General features: G+C 37.7%; 1 protein-coding gene across 1 annotated transcript; it reads right to left on the reverse strand.

The window, feature by feature from the left end:
- Positions 1-1103: 1103 nt before the first annotated feature.
- On the reverse strand, positions 1104-4068 carry LOC144979556 (uncharacterized). The gene is made up of 2 exons (XM_078926287.1): positions 3819-4068; positions 1104-3230 (listed from the first exon to the last, which is right to left on the reverse strand). The coding sequence occupies exon 2, from the start codon at positions 3224-3226 to the stop codon at positions 1262-1264; it is 1965 nt and encodes a 654-aa protein (XP_078782413.1). The 5' UTR covers positions 3227-3230; positions 3819-4068; the 3' UTR covers positions 1104-1261.
- Positions 4069-18363: the final 14295 nt, after the last annotated feature.

Raw genomic sequence — 18363 nt, forward strand, 5'->3', positions numbered from 1 at the left:
TACAAAAGAAGAATGAATGAAATGAGCATTGAAAATAACTGCATTCTTTGGGGATCTAGAGTCATTGTACCATTGTCATTACAGTCTAACATTCTGAAATTGTTACATGAACCTCATGTTGGTACCTATAAAATGAAAAGTTTAGCGAGGTCGTGGCTGTGGTGGCCACATATGGATTCGGACATTGAAAAATTCGTAAAAATGTGTGCTAGCTGCCAGAAACACGCTAAGAATCCAGCAAAAGCTCCACTCCATAATTGGGACTGGCCAACTGAGCCGTGGAAACGAGTTCATGTTGATTTTGCCGGACCATTTCTAAATAAGATGTTTCTACTACTCATTGACGCCCACTCAAAGTGGTTGGAAGTTAAAATGATGGACAGCATCACTTCCCAGCAAACAATTATTGAGTTAAAAGAAATTTTTGGTTCACACGGGTTACCTGACCAAATAGTTTCGGACAACGGTCCAAGCTTTACTAGTTCAGAATTTAAACAATTTTGTTCAGCAAATGGCATTGAACACATTACTACATCTCCATACCATCCTGCAAGTAACGGGTTGGCAGAGAAAGCAGTGGGTACATTTAAATCTGCTATTATTAAAATGGGCAACAAATTTAGTTTGAGAGAAAGGATCAATAGGTTCCTCACAAAGTAGGGGAGACCGGGGTGAAAAGTCCCAAAATCTGTATTTGGCCATCTAATTCAACAAATATGAGCTCTTGCAAGTTGATGTTGCTCCACACACAACATACAGGTCTCTTTTGTATGCATGCAGAGTTATTTCAGTACACTGTGCACAGGGACTTAGTTACAGGCTAAAGTTTATAAAAATTTGAAGTGGGACTTTTCCCCCCAGGCCGGGGTGAAATGTCCCACCTCCCGGGGTAAAAAGTCCCAACCCAGTGAAATCTAATTTAGCCAAGAAAATTATGATCAAGAAGTAAGATGTTATCAATTTGTTCATAATGACAATGACAACATTTTTTGTCATTAAAACCTGGTAATGATTTGTATGTAAGTTTCATCGATCATTATTCTCCTGTTTAATCAGGTTTCACTTCTCCATCCATGAAAAACTTCTTTTTTTTTTTGAAAAACCTCTTCGTCTGAAACATTTTATTAACAAAAGGGAATACATGACATTGAAATCAAGTGTAATAGCAATTTAAAAAATTAAAAATGTACATTACAGGGAATGTTGGAACTTTGAAAAGAATATCAAAGAAAGACATTCGATAAGGCTCAGCTGGGCTAGTCTATTGAGCATATTTCACAATATCATCTTTAAACACGTGTCCACTCTTCGTTCTTTGGGTACCGATCACATCAGATTTGCACAGCTTTGTAATAATTTGCTTTTTGTGGACAGACCAGATCTCCTCATTGGAGAAATTAATAAATTTGTTCTTTACTTTTTCACTTCGTTTGAGGAATTCAATTTCGAAGTCCCCGTCCTCATCCATAGCACTTTTCACGATCCCTGTGTAGAATACATTGCCCTTCTTTCCTTCGCATCTAAAGAACACAAAGTCTTCCAGCTTGAGGAGGGACAGGTCCTGTTCTTCCATAGAGGAGGAAAGGAGGAGGGCCTCGTTCAGGTCTTCTTCTTCCTGAACCTCAACGTCGTCCTCTTCGTTCAATTTGTCTGCTTTTTCCAGAATTGAATCAAGGGCACAGTTAGCCTCATCATCACTCTCAGAGTCATATTGCAGCCGTTTTCTCTTTGAAGCCACTTCTGTTTCGACAACCAAAGACTGTTGATAGTTGCCTGGTCGCTTCTCTGGGGTCAAAGTCAAAATAGTTGACTTAACTGTTTTCCGTTGTTTTTTTTCCTCTGGGCGAGCTGTTGCTTTGGGGAAGGGACGAATTTCTTTCGGCGATACAAAACCTTTGCTGATAGATTTTTCAGCTTCGGTTGTTGCAGTTCCAGTGCTCATTGATGGCTGGTTTAGGGTCGCAGGCGCAGGTTGTGGTCGATCTGTTGAAAATGTTGGTAAGAACTTGTCGTCAGAGAAAATGTTCCTATCTGTGGGAAAAATCCCGGTTGCACGAAAGCCAGCTGTGATATTTGCTGGGGTGAAAGCCTTTGGGAATGCATAAGATATAATTTGAGGCACAGTGTGGATGGACATCTGTTTGCCAGTATTTTGTGGATCCTTGCACCACCTGTCGACAGCGTAGTCGTAGAAGGTCTGAAATGGCCCGTAGACAGAAACATCCAGGGGCTGCATCTGATGCGAGCAATGTGGCGGAAATGAGAGCAGGGTGATGTTGTTTTCCTTACAAAAAGCAATAACATTCTCACCACAATGCGAAGCATGGTTGTCAAGAATCAACAGCACTGGATGCGCAGCTGATGGTTTAGCGTGTTTCTGAAAGTGCTGCAGAAAACGCAAGAAGTTCTCGGATGTCATCCACCCTGAAGCTTTGGGGTGAGAGTCGCAAAGGGATCCTGGTGGGGCAGTTGTTGACCAGTGTTCTTGTACATTTACTCGTGGAAAAATAAGGTATGGAGGCATGCTGTTGCCAAGGGCATTCACTGCCCCACAGAGTGTGACCGTACATCCCTTTTCCTGAGAGACCACAGACCCGACACGTTTTTCTCCTTTCCTCGCCAGCTGTCGTTTGGGCTTCTGAACCGTGGAGCATCCTGTCTCGTCGATATTCCAGATACACTGTGGTGCAAACTTATACACTGCCATTACATGTTCTAGATTGTCAAAGAATGTATTCACATTGGTCTTGTTGAACGCTTGCATTCTGTTTAATGATGTCGCTTCGGGGTTTCGCAAACTGAGACTGTCTTTGTTGCGTGTTCTGAATCCATAGAGCCAGTCCTCTCCTGCAGCCCTATTGGCAGTCCATGATTCTGGGACTGGAATTTGATTCTTAACAGCCACCTCATAGGCTAATCCTCGAAGGTCTTCCAGCGTGAGTCCATAATAGATGGAGGAGGCTTCCAGAACATACTGGAGAATGATCTGCTCTTGGTCATCTGTGAAGATGCGCTTCTTCTCTGAGCCATAGCCGAAGCTGCCACTGTTGATGCTACCTTCAGCCCTGTGTAGTTTGACATAGCGTTGCAGCGTCTTATAGTTGATATCAAACTCATCTGCTGCTTTTCGGGAAGACATTCCCCCAAGCACGGCCGCCACAGCTGATGCCATCGTGTCTTTCGTGAAGGAGCCCCTCGTGGTTGTTCGGACGTAGTTCCTTGGCATAGTTCTGGGGAAATAAACAAAATGTGTGAGTTTACCATTACAAATTATCATCATCACTACTCCCTATCATAAAAATGGAAGAATGGAAGCCATGAAACTTCACAGTTATGATTATTTTATTACTTTTAAAAAATCTTTAAAAACATATCTTTTTAGATTATTTTTAGAGTAAAAGTCCCCTTGTCTTTTGGTACAAGTGTTTATGAATGAGTGTATGAATGAGCGCCTAGAGCCTCTTGGGATAGGCGCAGATAGAAATCATATTTATTATTATTTATTATTATTATTATTATTATTATTATTATTATTATTATTATTATTATTATTATTATTATATATTATTATTATTATTTATATGTTTATATAGACATCCTCAGGTGTTGCAGCAGCCCGGGGTGAAAAGTCCCAGTGGGACTTTTTCCCCCAACACTGGGACTTTTCACCCCGATAGGGGGTTGGCCTGATTTGCAGCCAACTGTGCCAATATGAATACCAGCATTAGTGTAAAACATGTCAGAGTTATGCAAAAATGGCCATAGAGTCACATCACAAATGCATACATTAATTGAATCAAAAATAAAAGAATACTCACAAATTCTGATGAGGGTAGATTTTCACTTTTTGCTTCAGATGAACAGGTGGTGGTAGCTATCTTTCAAAGATGGAGAGGGAAAGAACGCTTGTTATTGCCAAATAGGCCAACAACTAAATATACCAGATTTTTCAAAACAGAAAGGCCAAAAAATTATATCTAAGGGCCAAAACCTCCTTGGGACTTTTCACCCCTGGGACTTTTCACCCCAGTCTCCCCTATAGACTTACTCCACAGGTGACAACTGGGGTTGCACCATCTGAATTATTGTGTGGTAGAAAGTTCAAAACGCACTTGGATTTGATCCATCCTACGCTGCAGGAAAGTATCAAATCATCAAGTATGTCAAAAGATAAATCATGATAAAACTGCAGTTGATAGAGAAATTAGTGTCAATGAACACGTATTTGTGCGAAACTATGGGCGAGGGGAAAAGTGGATACCAGGTCAAGTTGTCTCTCACACTGGCCCTCTCTCATATCGGGTTCGAACCAATGATGATGTCGTGATACGCAGACATCAAGATCAGATCAGAGCAACATGTATTGATCCACATGAACTAGAAGCTAGTGAAGTTGACAATGAAGAGGCTGAATCCAATCAATCAAAATTAAAGGCTGAAAACATTGAACTCAATGAATCTGTGTCTGACACAATTTTGGATTCTGCATCTCCATTCCAACAATTACTGCGTAGATCTACTAGACAGATCAAACCTCCTGATAAGCTAAATCTGTGATTAAGTCTTAGTGACTTGGTGGTTCATCTTACTCTTATGTTATTGTAGCTGTTGCACTCCAGGCAATTGAAGTGGCAATCCATTTGTTATCTATTATGTTTATGAAATTGTTGATTGAAATTAGTTTTATTTCCATGCATTTGAGTTTATGATAATTGATCAGTACTTACTTATCTTAGGGGGAAGGGATGTAATATAGTTAATATTAATGTTCAATACAAGGGAAACAATCCTTGTATTGTGTTGTCTTGTTGTATTGTTTTAGTTATGGTCCTTTGATGATCCTTCTTTTTTATTGTGTTCCTGTGCATAATATTCAGTTCCGGAATAAACACTTCCGTTCTTTGAATCTTGGAAGTCAGCCATGAACATCAACCGGTCTTTAAAGTTATCTTCCATAATCCACAACAAAAAATATTTTCTAAAAGACAAAAAAAAAAAAAAAATTGAGCATATATAAAGAGCATTATCCTAGCATTTACGTTTTTTGCGGTTATAACTTTTGATGCGTCAGCGATTTTCTGTTATTTTTTGCACTGAAAAAAAAATAAATTAAATAAAGACACCGCTTGGGAATTTATTTTAAAAAGAAAAAAAAACAACCTTTTACTTTTAGAAAGAAGTTTATTTCACTTCCACTTCATTTCGAGTTTTTCTGGTTGTTGACTTGTTCTAAATATTCAAGTGAGTTGAAAGCTTAAAACTTTTGTCATTTTTTGTGGCAACTGACACAGATGCTAGATTGTATACTGCTAAACTTGCTCAAAGCTCTGTAAGGGGCTCCAAGCCAATAGCAACACAACAATATCACAACTTTTCCCCGACAGAGTCATTACTTTTAATGGCCAATTACTCAATAAGGAGCCTTTTTCAGTGACTCGACTTTGAATCTTGGGCCTACTTGTCCAAATGCAAGTGTCATACTACAAGACAACAAAGCCCCACTTAGTAGGGGTAAAGAGGAAGGGTGAAATTTATTGCCTAAGCTCCGCACTACAGTACATCTATTTATATTGTTTATTGATAAATTATGGGTGCCATGTCGGCTATTATGATGCTTTAAAATTTTCATTGAACATGTCAACCTGCTTTTTTTTTTTTTTTTCGTTAATTTTCTTTCTTTTTTTTTTAGAAATCCGAGACCGGGTTGTCACCTTGCCTGTTCTTGCCAAGTAGTAAAATGGTGGATTAGAGAGCAGAGCAGGGAGATAGGAAGTAGATAAACACACATCCAAAGTAGTCTAGAGGTATACAAATACAAAGCAACATTGTGAGTGGCAGGGACCTACAGTAGGCACTTGCAAGAATTTTTCAAAATAGTGGCTATGGGTATTAATTTAGCGTAGAAAAATAAAGGGGAATGAAACATTAACTAGAGTGAAAAAATATCGCTCTATCTCAACTGGTTAAAAAGTTATGACCGTTTATGTGGTGGAAAATCTCTAGATAGCTTAATAGGAAAAACGACTAGGAAAAAATGTGACCAAAGCACAACATCCCAATGAGATGTTTGACAGTCCTGGACCGACAGCTTTTAGATTTTCTTCCAGGTGGTGTCTATGGAGATACCTTGCCAGATGACCTGCAAATGTTTTTAGATACTTGCTCGCTTACAAATCTTGTCGGAGAGAGGATGTTTGGTGATCTTGACTATGACATGTCAAGACGTAGAACTGCTGAAACTCATTTGAGAAGCACATTAAGTATGTGCAAGCATAACAATGTCTCTTCATTTCTAGATAATATGTCACCAACAGTAAAGAAAAGATCGATGGAAGCTGGAAGAAAACATGGGAAATCATTAAAAAGAAAAAACAACGAGACAGTGAAGGCCATTAGGGAACAAAAAAAAAAGGAAAATTGAGGAGAATGAAAGAATAAAGGAGAAAAAAGCTATTGCTGATAAAGAAAAAGAATTGGCACTTTTAACGGAAATTATACACCAAGGTGGATTGTGCACAACAAAAGTAGAGCTTCACAAATTGATGAGCCAACCAAGGGCAATAGAAAACCTCAAAACTCAGATACGATTTCGAAAGTATCACATGGGTGCTAAAGATCTTAAACTGACTGGAAACAAACATACTCTCCTCACTAGCTTGTGCAACCACTTGGGTGTGGAGTATGACAGTGACAGTGACTTGAGTGACAGTGACAGTAATGATGAGGAAGATGATAGTGATAGTTGTTGAATTATTACTGGTGTACATACAAAGCAAAGACATCATATTAAAGCTTATTTTATGCACTCTTCAATGGTGCTATTGAAATCTTTAAACCTGAATGCCTTCATCAATATGAGCACGGAAGTAAAATTTATAACTCAAATTCAAGAACATACTTCCGATGTGATGCAAAAATTAATTACATCGGTAGTATGTTCTTTGAGTCATAAATTTTACTTTTGTACTCATATTGGTGAAGGCGATCAGGTTTCATTATTTTAATAACATCATTATATAGTGCATAAAACAAGCTTTAATATGATGTCTTTGCTTTGTATGCACACCAGTAGGTTTGTAATTTACGATGATTTTTGTGTCTAGGTTCATTGGAAGTGCGCTCTTGAATTTGAGTTGTAAATTTTACTTTCATACTCATATTGGTAAAGGCAATAAGGTTTAATTATTACAATAATAATGTCATTAAATACTGCATGAAATAAGCTTTAATATTGTTGTTTGTTGTTGTTTTTAAGGGTTTTACGGCGCTTGCAACAAGGTTATATCAGCGCCAGTAAAAAGGAAGAAAATGGTATAGTAAAAAGTTCCAGAATTACAATTAAAGCACCCAAGAAAAAGTAAGACAAAGGGGAACTGAGAACAAATAGGGATCAGATGTAGATTCCAAGAGCATACCACCAATGTACTTAGTTTGAAATCACCTACAAGTCTCATCCAGACACAAGCACAAAATCCAACAAAGAGGAACACACTCAAATGCGTACATTATACATTCAAAATAAAAATAATACTATACATAACAGAGAGATGATTTACAAGGAAAAAAATATCATCTCCCAAAACAATAACTATGCATTTGACTGTTTCCCTCCCAGCTAGGATTCCGGCCAGTGCCAGGACAAAACCAAGTAATCTCATTCCGAGACAAAGACAGAAAGCAAGTTGGAAAACAGATATAAGGGGATAAAAGACACAGTACGTACCTCCCTGCCCGCTATGGGAGGTCAGGATCCCCACCCAGTAAGCTTTAATATGATGTCTTTGCCTTGTATGTACATCAGTAGGTTTGTGATTTACGATTAATTTTGTGTCTAGGTCCATTGGAAGTACGCTCTTGAATTTGAGTTGTAAATTTTACTTTCATAATCATATTGGTAAAGGCAATAGGGTTTAATTATTACAATAATAATGTCATTAAATACTGCATGAAATAAGCTTTGATATGATGTCTTTGGTTTGCATGTACATTAATTGGTACTTATTTTACGAACATATTTCGTAAAATATTTTGGCATAGAATTATCTATTTGAGTCATAAATTTTACTTATGTCTTCTTATTAATGCATTTTATTTCAAATTTAGTGCTAAATCTATGGTTCCATTGTAAAGTGCTTAAATTGAAGTTTTATTTGGTATCTTGCTTTTCCTTGTACCTTCAGTAGTTCAGTTTTTATGAGCGCTTTTGTAATCGTGGTTTTCGGCACGAAGCCAAATTCCTTTGATTTTCTCACATTTCTCCGTTTTGAGCTTTGAAGCGTTCTTTAAGAGCCAGTAACATTACCATTTATGATATGAGATGTGTGAAAATAATTAGCCTAAATCTCTGCATGTTTTTGAATTCATATATATAATTTTGACCACATGCAAGTACATTTTATTTTTTTGTGTAAACTTGAATATTGGTATTTGACAATAAAATGTTGTTTGAAATGTTAATTTTGTGAATTTTTGTCAACTTTGTGGTCTTGTTCTGTGACAAATACACAAGTAATGACTATGAGGTTGGGTGATTTGTCACACAATGTTATGAAATTCATGAAAAAAAGCATATTTCCAGTTTTGGGATTGCAGTTTTTTTGTGTGTCGTCAATTGAAAATCGCCCCACAGCGTGATTTTGCGGGTATGCGAAATATTCAAAACTTTGAAACCTCACAAAAACTTTATTTGTTGTCCAATCTTCAAAATTTAAATTGCTATTTCCATGATTTATCAAGAAGAATCCATTTACATTAACCTTTTTTATGTATTAAAAAAAAAATTACGCTTTCCACACTTACTATAAAATAGCTGGCCATAAGTCACAGCTGGAAAACAGGCTACTAAAAAACCAATAACCTTAGCCAAGGTTCTCACAGAAATAAAGCGAGGGAGGTTGTCTATAAGTTATAAAGCAAACTATTTGAGCAATTTTTCTATCAGTAAGAGATAGTCGTATTAGCGAATCAAGAATAAAACCTAGATGTTCAAGTCTTTGAGAAGGGATAAGTTGAGATTTATGGGATAAGTCAAAGCCTAACGATTTAAGTACATTAGTGGCATATTTCACATGACGAACACATTCCTCATAAGAAGATCCTTGTATGTATAAATCATCGATGTACATGCTACATACTACTACACCCGTGTTGTGAAAGTTTGAAATAATGGGCTTCAAGATTTTAGTAAATTTTCTAGGGCTGTCTCTGAAACCTTGGGCTAATACAAGGTACTTATAAAGTTGACCGTTGTGAGTAAACTTTAGAAATTTTGTGAAATCTACATGCACAGGGATAGTATGGTAAGTGTTAGATAGATCCAGAGAAACCATAAAACAGTTTGGTTCAACCAGATTAATGCAAGTTTGGAGGGTGTCCATTTTAAAATGAACATATCTAACAAAAGTATTCAGCTTTTTTACATTTAAAATCATTCTGAATTTTTTAACATCATTACAAGAATGTTTTTCTCTCAAGAAAACATTATTACCAAAATCACCATCTTCTTTTTCACATTGTGCAATAACCCCATTCTTACAAAGTCTTCTATCATCTCATTAAGAGCATTCTGTTCCTCTTTGCTAAAATTAATTATGTGGGGAGGGGACGATTGACCAGGAGTAGATTTAAAATCAATTTTACAGCCTAAAATGCATTCTAAAATAAAAGGGTCTGACGTAAAATTCTTCCAAGTATGTATTGAAATAGTGTCTGGTCCTACCGCCAGGGATAATTACCTTGTATAAAACTTTTTCTTTGATTGTTGACGTTGATTTTGGTAGCGAGGATGTTCTGGTGAGATTGTTTTTGATGATTGTAAGTTGTTGTTGAGCCCCCCAGATTTTTCCACTGGGGGCTTTTTCCTAAAAAAGGAAACTTTTTATAAGGGTGAAATTTCCTTGTGGCTTTGCTTACAGAGACAGATTCATTCAGATCTTTAATTCTATCTCTGATATTTTCCCCAAATAGTTTCCCTTTAACGGGAAAAGTTGCTGAACAAAGCGAGCTTAGTTCCTCCTTGATTTCGCCTTTAAATCCTTGACGCCTAACCTAACCAAGTCAAGTTGATGGGAGGCATGAGCCAGAATAGCCACCCCATCCGAAATTTTTTCCAATGAATCACTATCCGAATGATTATCCTTAGATAGGTCATTCAGGGCAAAGGTCACAGTCGTAAGACCTTTTTTTTTTTTTTTTTTTGTTTTTAAGAGTTTTACGGCGCTTGCAACACATTTAGGTTATATCAGCGCCAGCAAAAAGGAAGAAAATGGGATAGTAAAAAGTTCTAGAATTACAAATAAAGCACCCAAGAAAAAGTAAGACATAGGAGAACTTGGAACAAACAGGGATCAGATGTAGATTCCAAGAGCACACTACCTCTCATCTCATGTAGTTCCATATCTGAAGCAGACGTCGGAGGTCATCTTCCGCCAAGCTGATCTATCTCTTGCCAATTCTATTAAAGCAGCGCCACATTTCTCAGCTTCATCTGTCCAAGTTCTTATCCCTTTCAAATACGTTATTCTTTGTCTTCCTCTTATTCTTTTTCCATTCATCTTTCCAGTCAAGGCGAGTATTTCCAAACCAGGGTGGCGGATAATGTGTCCTAAAAATTCCATTTGGCACACTATCAATACTTAGTTTGAGACCACCTATAAGCCTCAACCGGACACAAGCACAAAATCCAACAAAGAGGAATACACCTGTCATCTCCATTTTTTTTTCCAAATTGGGACCTAAAATTTGCCAAAATAAACCCCAAAATTTGCCAAGAAATTTCTCAAAAAGACCAAAATTTGCCGAGGAGAACTAAGCGTTTGAAGATTTTTTAACGAAACGATCCATGACTAAAGTTGGAAGTGTGTAAGTGACTCGATTTATTTGACTTGAGAAATGACTGTGAATAGCGTTGTTACAAAGATTTTAAAGGATCATTATCCTTGGTTTGGGCCCAGGCAAAGCTGCAACATTTCTCAAGTTTCGCACTTTTTTTCCGATCGGGGGTAGCCCTATTCGTCCTTAAGGTCGAATAGCATCAACCGTCGTTGCCGCACGTAAGGACAAATTAAATAGTGTTGCTTGCACTATTCGTCCTTCACACTCAAGCTTGGCAATATTCCGTTTTTGTTTTTACTGAGCTGGATTCGAATCCACGTAATTACATGATATATCCGTATCGTCTTAAATGTTTGACAAACCCCACCTCCTCTGTTTGTGAGTCAACTAATCAGTTGAGTGTGTATGTGTGTTTGAGGTGTGTGTGTTTGTGTATGTGTTAATTTCGTGGGGGTTTTTTCTTCTGGGATATGATTTTTATTCCAGAATGGTGAATGATTTCTTATAAGGAACAATTGTCGTGTTCTCCTATTGGTAAGTATCCCATTCAAATACCTGCTCGAGAGTTTGGGTTGGCTAGGCACAGAGGAAGATTCGGCAGGTTTTCTTTGTTTTTTTTTTTTGGGGGGGGGGGGGGGGTTGTTGTTTTTGTTTGTTTGTTTGTTTCTTTTTTGGGGTGGGGGGGGGGGGGGTTATTGTTGTTCCTTTTTATTTGTTTTCTTTTGTTGGTATTTTCCCTGCTTTTGTTTGTTTGTTTGATGTGTGTGTGTGTGTGTGTGTGTGTGTGTGTATATTGTATGTCTACGTGTGTTTTGCCTTTTTTACATTTTTTTCAATCTATAACTATAATAGTGGGTAAGCACTCAGTAACTATTTGTTTTGAATGACTAGTATTCAATTTGTCAAAAATATTATAATAGTCATAATAGTATAAGCAGCGCAAAAAAACACCAAATTTCTGTATCTCTTAAGAAGCAGTTTTATAAAAAATGTTATAATCTTGATAATTCAGTGAGTGCCATAAATAATAGCTTGAATTTAGCCAACATTTTTGAACGATGTCGATACCTGTCCTTTAACTTCAGAAAATTTTGTTATAAGTTGTACTGTCTTGAGTAGACGAGCTGTATAACATAATGATAGTGATAGATTTAATTATAATTCATTGCGAATTCAATGCGTTATCAAATTGGCAGTAAACGAGGTAATTGTATAGACGGGATGGAATTTGGCGGCTTTACAACACGCAAATTGATTCCAAAGCCGAAAGCACAACTTTGCATTTAAACTTATCTCCATAGACGATGTCAATATATTAAACAACAAGATATGAAGTGAATAGATATATTAAAGATTAATAAAGGACAGTAATACCAAGTCCTCAATATTTTCAGTACTTCGTTCGTTAACCCTCTTCCGCACTAGGAAAGGACTGTCCTGTCCCAAATCTGTAACATATAGAATTTAGAGAAATCTTCCGCACCTATTGGGACGGGACAAAACAGTCCCGTTGTGTCCCAAGCCGTTGTGAAATGCTACAAAATCAACGGGACAGGACTGTCCCAGTCCCGTGTTCATATCGTTTGTGATAGTAGAAAAATATAGCAGTCTTCCGCACTAGGACAAAAAAGTCCCAGACTTGGCGGCGCCGTGTCAAAATTGAAATGTCTGTCTTTATTTTCTGCATCCCTACTACTACTACTATACTACTACTACTACTACTGTTGCTTCTGCTGCTGCTAATGCCACTAATATATTAATACCTACATCCCTTATATTTTGTATTTATTTCCAATTTCATTGTATTTATTTTCCAACAATAGTCCACACTTTATTTTAGTTCACTGTCTTCTATACTGCATTACACAGTTCCTCCCCGCCTCCCCTCTTTTGACATAATTAAGTACGCACCTTTTATAAATTTCTATTGCTCTGTTTTTAATTCGCGCTTCCTCACAAAGTAGCATACAATTTCCTACCCATCAATGTTTTTGTTTATGCATCTTAACAACGCCACTACCACATTATCTCATTCGTCTGTAGTTTTTAATGCATCATGTGTTGCTGATGAAGGGGAAACCCGAAACGTCCATTTTATCTGTTTTGGTATATTAAACTGAAGCTTACATTCAATTTCACAATTATAATTTATTTATTTATTTCAATTCTGAATGTTAAAAAGCAAGAAGAATTCAAAAAAAAAATAATAATTCTATGTAATGAAACAACGTACAGAAGGCATAGCAACATAAACATTTTCGGCAATTTAAAAACGTATGTTTATAAATATAATTTAAGAAGTGTCACACTGTGACACAGTAGTAACGTGTCTAAAACCGGTCGCACATCTATTCGGTAATGTGTGGGCTCAAGTATCATTATCGTTATTTATTTCGGGAATTCTCAATGAAAATATTTTTAAGTAAGTCCTTCTGAGCCACTTGGACTCATTGTAAGACAAATTAAGTCCTTTAGAGTCTTGTAGCCAATGGTGCAGGAGTTATCCAGGTTTCAATAGCGTGAGGCGGACAATTAACGTATTTGTTTGAAAACCTTTGAACAGGACGCTAGTCTATCGCAGATTACTATCCCAGCTTGACAGGTACCCTTTTACACCTGAATGGAGTGAGTGATTGGAGTAAATTTTCTTGCTCTAGAAAGTACAAATTGTCTTCGGTCGGAATCGAACACAGAACCTCTGAGTCCAGAGTACAACGCGCTAACCATGGGCCATCTTGCCTCCTAAGCTTATAAATCCGGAACTTATCCATGTTTCTGTGGCGTTGAGCAAACAGATAACAATTTAAATTTTAAAAAAAATAAAATTCCCTTTTTCATCCCATAGGGGAAATTTTTCTCGGGGGCGTTTCCAAGGGAAGACTGGAATAACCCAGGCGTCAGCCGCAAAATTAGCTAGGACGAGGTATAACCCAGGCGTCAGTCGCAGTGCAGCGCCGCAAATTGAGCTAGGCGGGGTGACTTAGTCAACTGATGCCTTTCGGGTACGAAGCATGCTGACTTTCTATTACCCTCTTGAATGATGCTAGTCCGTCAAAGATTACTTTCATCAGCGAACTGGTACTCATTTGCACCTGGGTAAAATGAGGTGATTCCAAGAAAGTCATTTTAGGATAAGATCGGAGATCACCATAGAGTCTACGGAATTGACCCTTGAGCACCAAGAAAAAAAACACACAGTCACAGTTTGGGTGGATATGGAAAAGGCATTTGACAAAGTCTGGACAAAAGGACTACTTCTCAAACTTAAGAAAGCCAACGTTTCACACAACATGTTTGCATGGATTAAAGATTACCTCACAAATCGAAAAGCAAGAGTCCAATCTCAAAACTCTAAAAGCAAGCTAACGAACATGACAAATGGAGTACCACAAGGCGGGGTTCTCTCACCAACCCTCTTTGTCGTTTTTATCAATGACATCTGCGAAACCAAATGCAGAGGAGTAAAAGCAGCCATGTATGCAGATGACCTTGCACTGATATGCACTGAAAGAAATATTGGTACCGCAAAGGCCAGGATACAGATGACTCTTGATGCTTTGAGCAAATGGACAAAAGACTGGGGTATGAGAGTAAATGCTGATAAAACCACATACACAACATTCAGCTTATCAACCAAAAAGCAATCTATGCGATTAACTTTGGATGGAAAGATTCTGAGAGAAGACCTTATGCCTAAGTATTTAGGAGTGAAATTTGACCCTCGACTCACTTGGAAACATCAAATAGATGAAAGTCAACAGAAAGGGTACAAGAGAATGCAGCTTCTCCGAAAACTTGCTGGAACGCAATGGGGAGCAAACTCAAACGTCCTGAAGAAGACATATCTTGGATATGTAAGACCTGCAATAGACTATGCCATATCGGCATGGGGAACGTGCTCACAGGCTCAATTTCAAAAGGTTGAAAAAGTCCAAAACCAATGCCTACGCGTGATCACTGGAGCAATGAAAACAACACCAATTCACAAGATTGAAACCCACACAGGAATAAAACCTCTCAAAGAACAACGAAATTTAAAAATAATGACACAATTCTCAAAGATAAAATTCATGGAATCCCAACCACTGCATCCAAGTACAATGGAAAAGAAAGAGAATCGACTCAAAAGGGAAAACTTCATCGCCTTGGGACAAAAACTAGAGAGCAAATATAAAGTGACACCAAAGGAAGATATTGCCCAAATCAATGTCCCAAATCTCAAACCACCACCGTGGAAAAAGAAACAAAAATCCATAACCATCAACAAGAAAAACATTCGAAGCAATAATGACAATGCTCAAACCCTAAAGATGATCGATAAAAAGTACCCAATGACCAACTGGATAAGAGTTTATACAGATGGCTCAGTTTCCGGCCCCCTCATGAATGGAGGTGCTGGTGCACTCATACACTGGACAGATAAAACAGAAACAAAAATATCTGTATCAGTGGGTTCAATGTGCACAAGTACTAAAACTGAAGAAAAAGCCATCCTCAATGCAACAAAAGAACTATCCTTATCCAGAGATCACAGACTATACGGGAAAAATGTGGTTTACTTGACAGACTCTGATGATGCTCTCCGGTCTATTGAAAATTACCAGGACTCTGAAGCCGCACACACTGTGGAGGCCCTTGAGGGCTTATCTGATAAAACAGGAAACATTGTGCTGCAGTGGATTCCAAGTCATGTAGGTATATATGGAAATGAAATTGCCGATCAACTGGCCAAAGAAGGAGCCCAAAAGGAACAACCGAAGTCGTCAATCACTTACCATCAGCAAAAGAAAATAATAAAGCTAAAAATAGACAAAGAAAGGAATGACACACACCTGGAACACAACAAGCAGGATCCAATCCATGCCATTCAGCGAAGTAGCCAAGTCACTCTATTCCGCCTCCGAACAGGACACAATAGACTAAGAGGACATATGTTTACAAAGCTAGGTATTGGAACAACCCCTTATTGCCCATGTGGAACCGACCATGAAACCACTTTACATGTGCTTATGGATTGCCCATTATACAACGTGCAACGTTCGAACCACTGGGTCACCCCTACAACACTCAACACAAAGCTCTATGGCGAGGCTGAGGACCTAAAGCGGACCACAGACTTCATAGCAGATATCGGACTGCAGCCATAGATGTCCATCAGAGGAACGAAGAAGAAGAAGAAGAAGACCCTTGAGCAATCTTTGGGTCATTAAAGGATGCACCCAATATTGTTTTCTCTTTCACTTTGTCTTTTTTTTCCACGTAGTAAAGCACAGAAATATGCAACCTCTATTTCATCCATTACTACTACTACTACTACTACTACTACTACTAGTAGTAGTAGTAGTAGCAGTAGTAGTAGTAGTAGTAGAAGTAGTAGTAGTAGTAGTAGTAGTAGTAGTAGTAGTAGTAGTAGCAGCAGCAGCAGCAATAATATTGCTCTTGCTATAAGAATATTTCATGATTATATAAATCTTATGTAAACAAATCCCATTGTACAGTGTAAAAAAATCATTATCGTCATGTCGTATCTTATGTTGATTCATAAAATATTAGAGTTGCAATTGCCTACAAATACACTTTTGAATCTTGTAAAAATAAATAAATAATGCATTCGCGCAGGTGTGTCCTGGGACAGTCCTGTCCTAGTGCGGAACCCCTTTTGAATAGAAGTTTTCTCCAGTGGGACAGGACAAATTTGTCCCGGGACAGTTTTGTCCTAGTGCGGAAGGAGTCTTAGCTAATACTATTAAGTATTTGGTATCCACTTTTGCCTTGACGAGAAGTTAGAATGTCAACGGGCTGGGATTTGTTTGTTTTTGTTTTTGAGGGTTTTACGGCGCTTGCAACACAGTAAGGTCATATCAGCGCCAGTAAAAAGGAAGAAAATGGGATAGTAAAAAGTTCTAGAATTACAATAAAGCACCCAAGAAAAGGGAAGACAAAGGGGAATTGGTTCAAATAAGAAACAGGTGTAGATTCCAAAAGCATACTCAAAGTACTTAGTGCTTAGTTTGAGATCGCTAAAAGTCTGTTTGTTTGTTTTTTTGTTTTTAAGAATTTTACGGCGCTTGCAACACATTTAGGTTATATCAGCGCCAGTAAAAAGGAAGAAAATGGGATAGTAAAAAGTTCTAGAATTACAATTAAAGCACCCAAGAAAAAGTAAGACAAAGGGGAATTGAGAACAAATAGGGATCAGATGTAGATTCCAAGAGCATACCACCAATGTACTTAGTTTGAAATCACCTACAAGTCTCATCCAGACACAAGCACAAAATCCAACAAAGAGGAACACACTCAAATGCTTACATTATACATTCAAAATAAAAATAATAATACATAACAGAGAGATGATTTACAAGGAAAAAAATATCATCTCCCAAAACAATAACTATGCATTTGACTGTTTCCCTCCCAGCTAGGATTCCGGCCAGTGCCAGGACAAAACCAAGTAATCTCATTCCGAGACAAAGACAGAAAGCATGTTGGATAACAGATATAAGGGGATAGAAGACACAGTATGTACCTCCCTGCCCGCTATGGGAGGCTAAAAGTCTCATCCAGACACAAGCACAGGTCCCCGCTAAGAGGAACACACTAAATGTTTTACAAATCATATATAATATAAAGAAAGCATAATACTAATACAGTGCATAACAGAGAGATGATTTAAAATGAAAAAAATATCATCCAAAACTAACTATACATTCGACTGTTTCCCTCTCAGCCAGGGCATCTGGCCAGGACCAGGATAAAACCAAGTAATCTCATTTCAAGACAAAGACAGAAACCAAGTTGGAAAACAGATATAAGGGGATAGAAGACACAGTATGTACCTCCCTGCCCACTATGGGAGATCAGGAACCCCACCCAGGAGCTGGGATTTAAAATGTCAACGGGTTGAAACTGGGTGAAATAGAATGATACTGAACATAAAAGCCCAGTTCGGCCTAAGAACAATAACTTGCCTATGTTCTTAAACTCAGAACAAGGGGTAATGTTGTCAGGGGTAGTGGGGTTGTTGTCTTGATCTGGGTAGGGGTCTAATAAGTCTGATAAAGTTACGATTACTGACCAAAAACAAATTCCTAACTTTAGTTTAAAATAAAAAAAATAGAAAGACGGAAATATATACATAATAAGATTGATATATTTTAAACAATGGTTACAAGAAAAATAAATCCACGATTTTTCTCAATAATTCTGTACTCAAACAACTTTGTATGCAAATGTTGTATTCCAGATGTGTAATTTGGCTTATCACCACTCAAGGTGGTATTTCAATAGATATTATTACAACTAACGTGTCTATGTACGCAGGATACAGACCTGCCAAGCATTCGACTTATTGTGTTATAGTGGAAAAAAGAATACCATTTCGAAAGGGATTTGTGCTGCATTGTAGTTGTAGGTTAACAAAGCATCCACAAACACGCAGGTCTGACATCCGAATCCACTTATGGGCCTGGTTTAACATTGTTGTTTAATGTATTTTGCGTCATTTTAAAAAAAGATTTCTATTACAAGAAT

Source organism: Berghia stephanieae, chromosome 1 (genome assembly GCF_034508935.2).
Source record: "Berghia stephanieae isolate SIO BIC M18660-M18661 chromosome 1, UCSD_Bste_1.3, whole genome shotgun sequence".
Classification (NCBI taxonomy): Eukaryota; Metazoa; Mollusca; class Gastropoda; order Nudibranchia; family Aeolidiidae; genus Berghia; species Berghia stephanieae.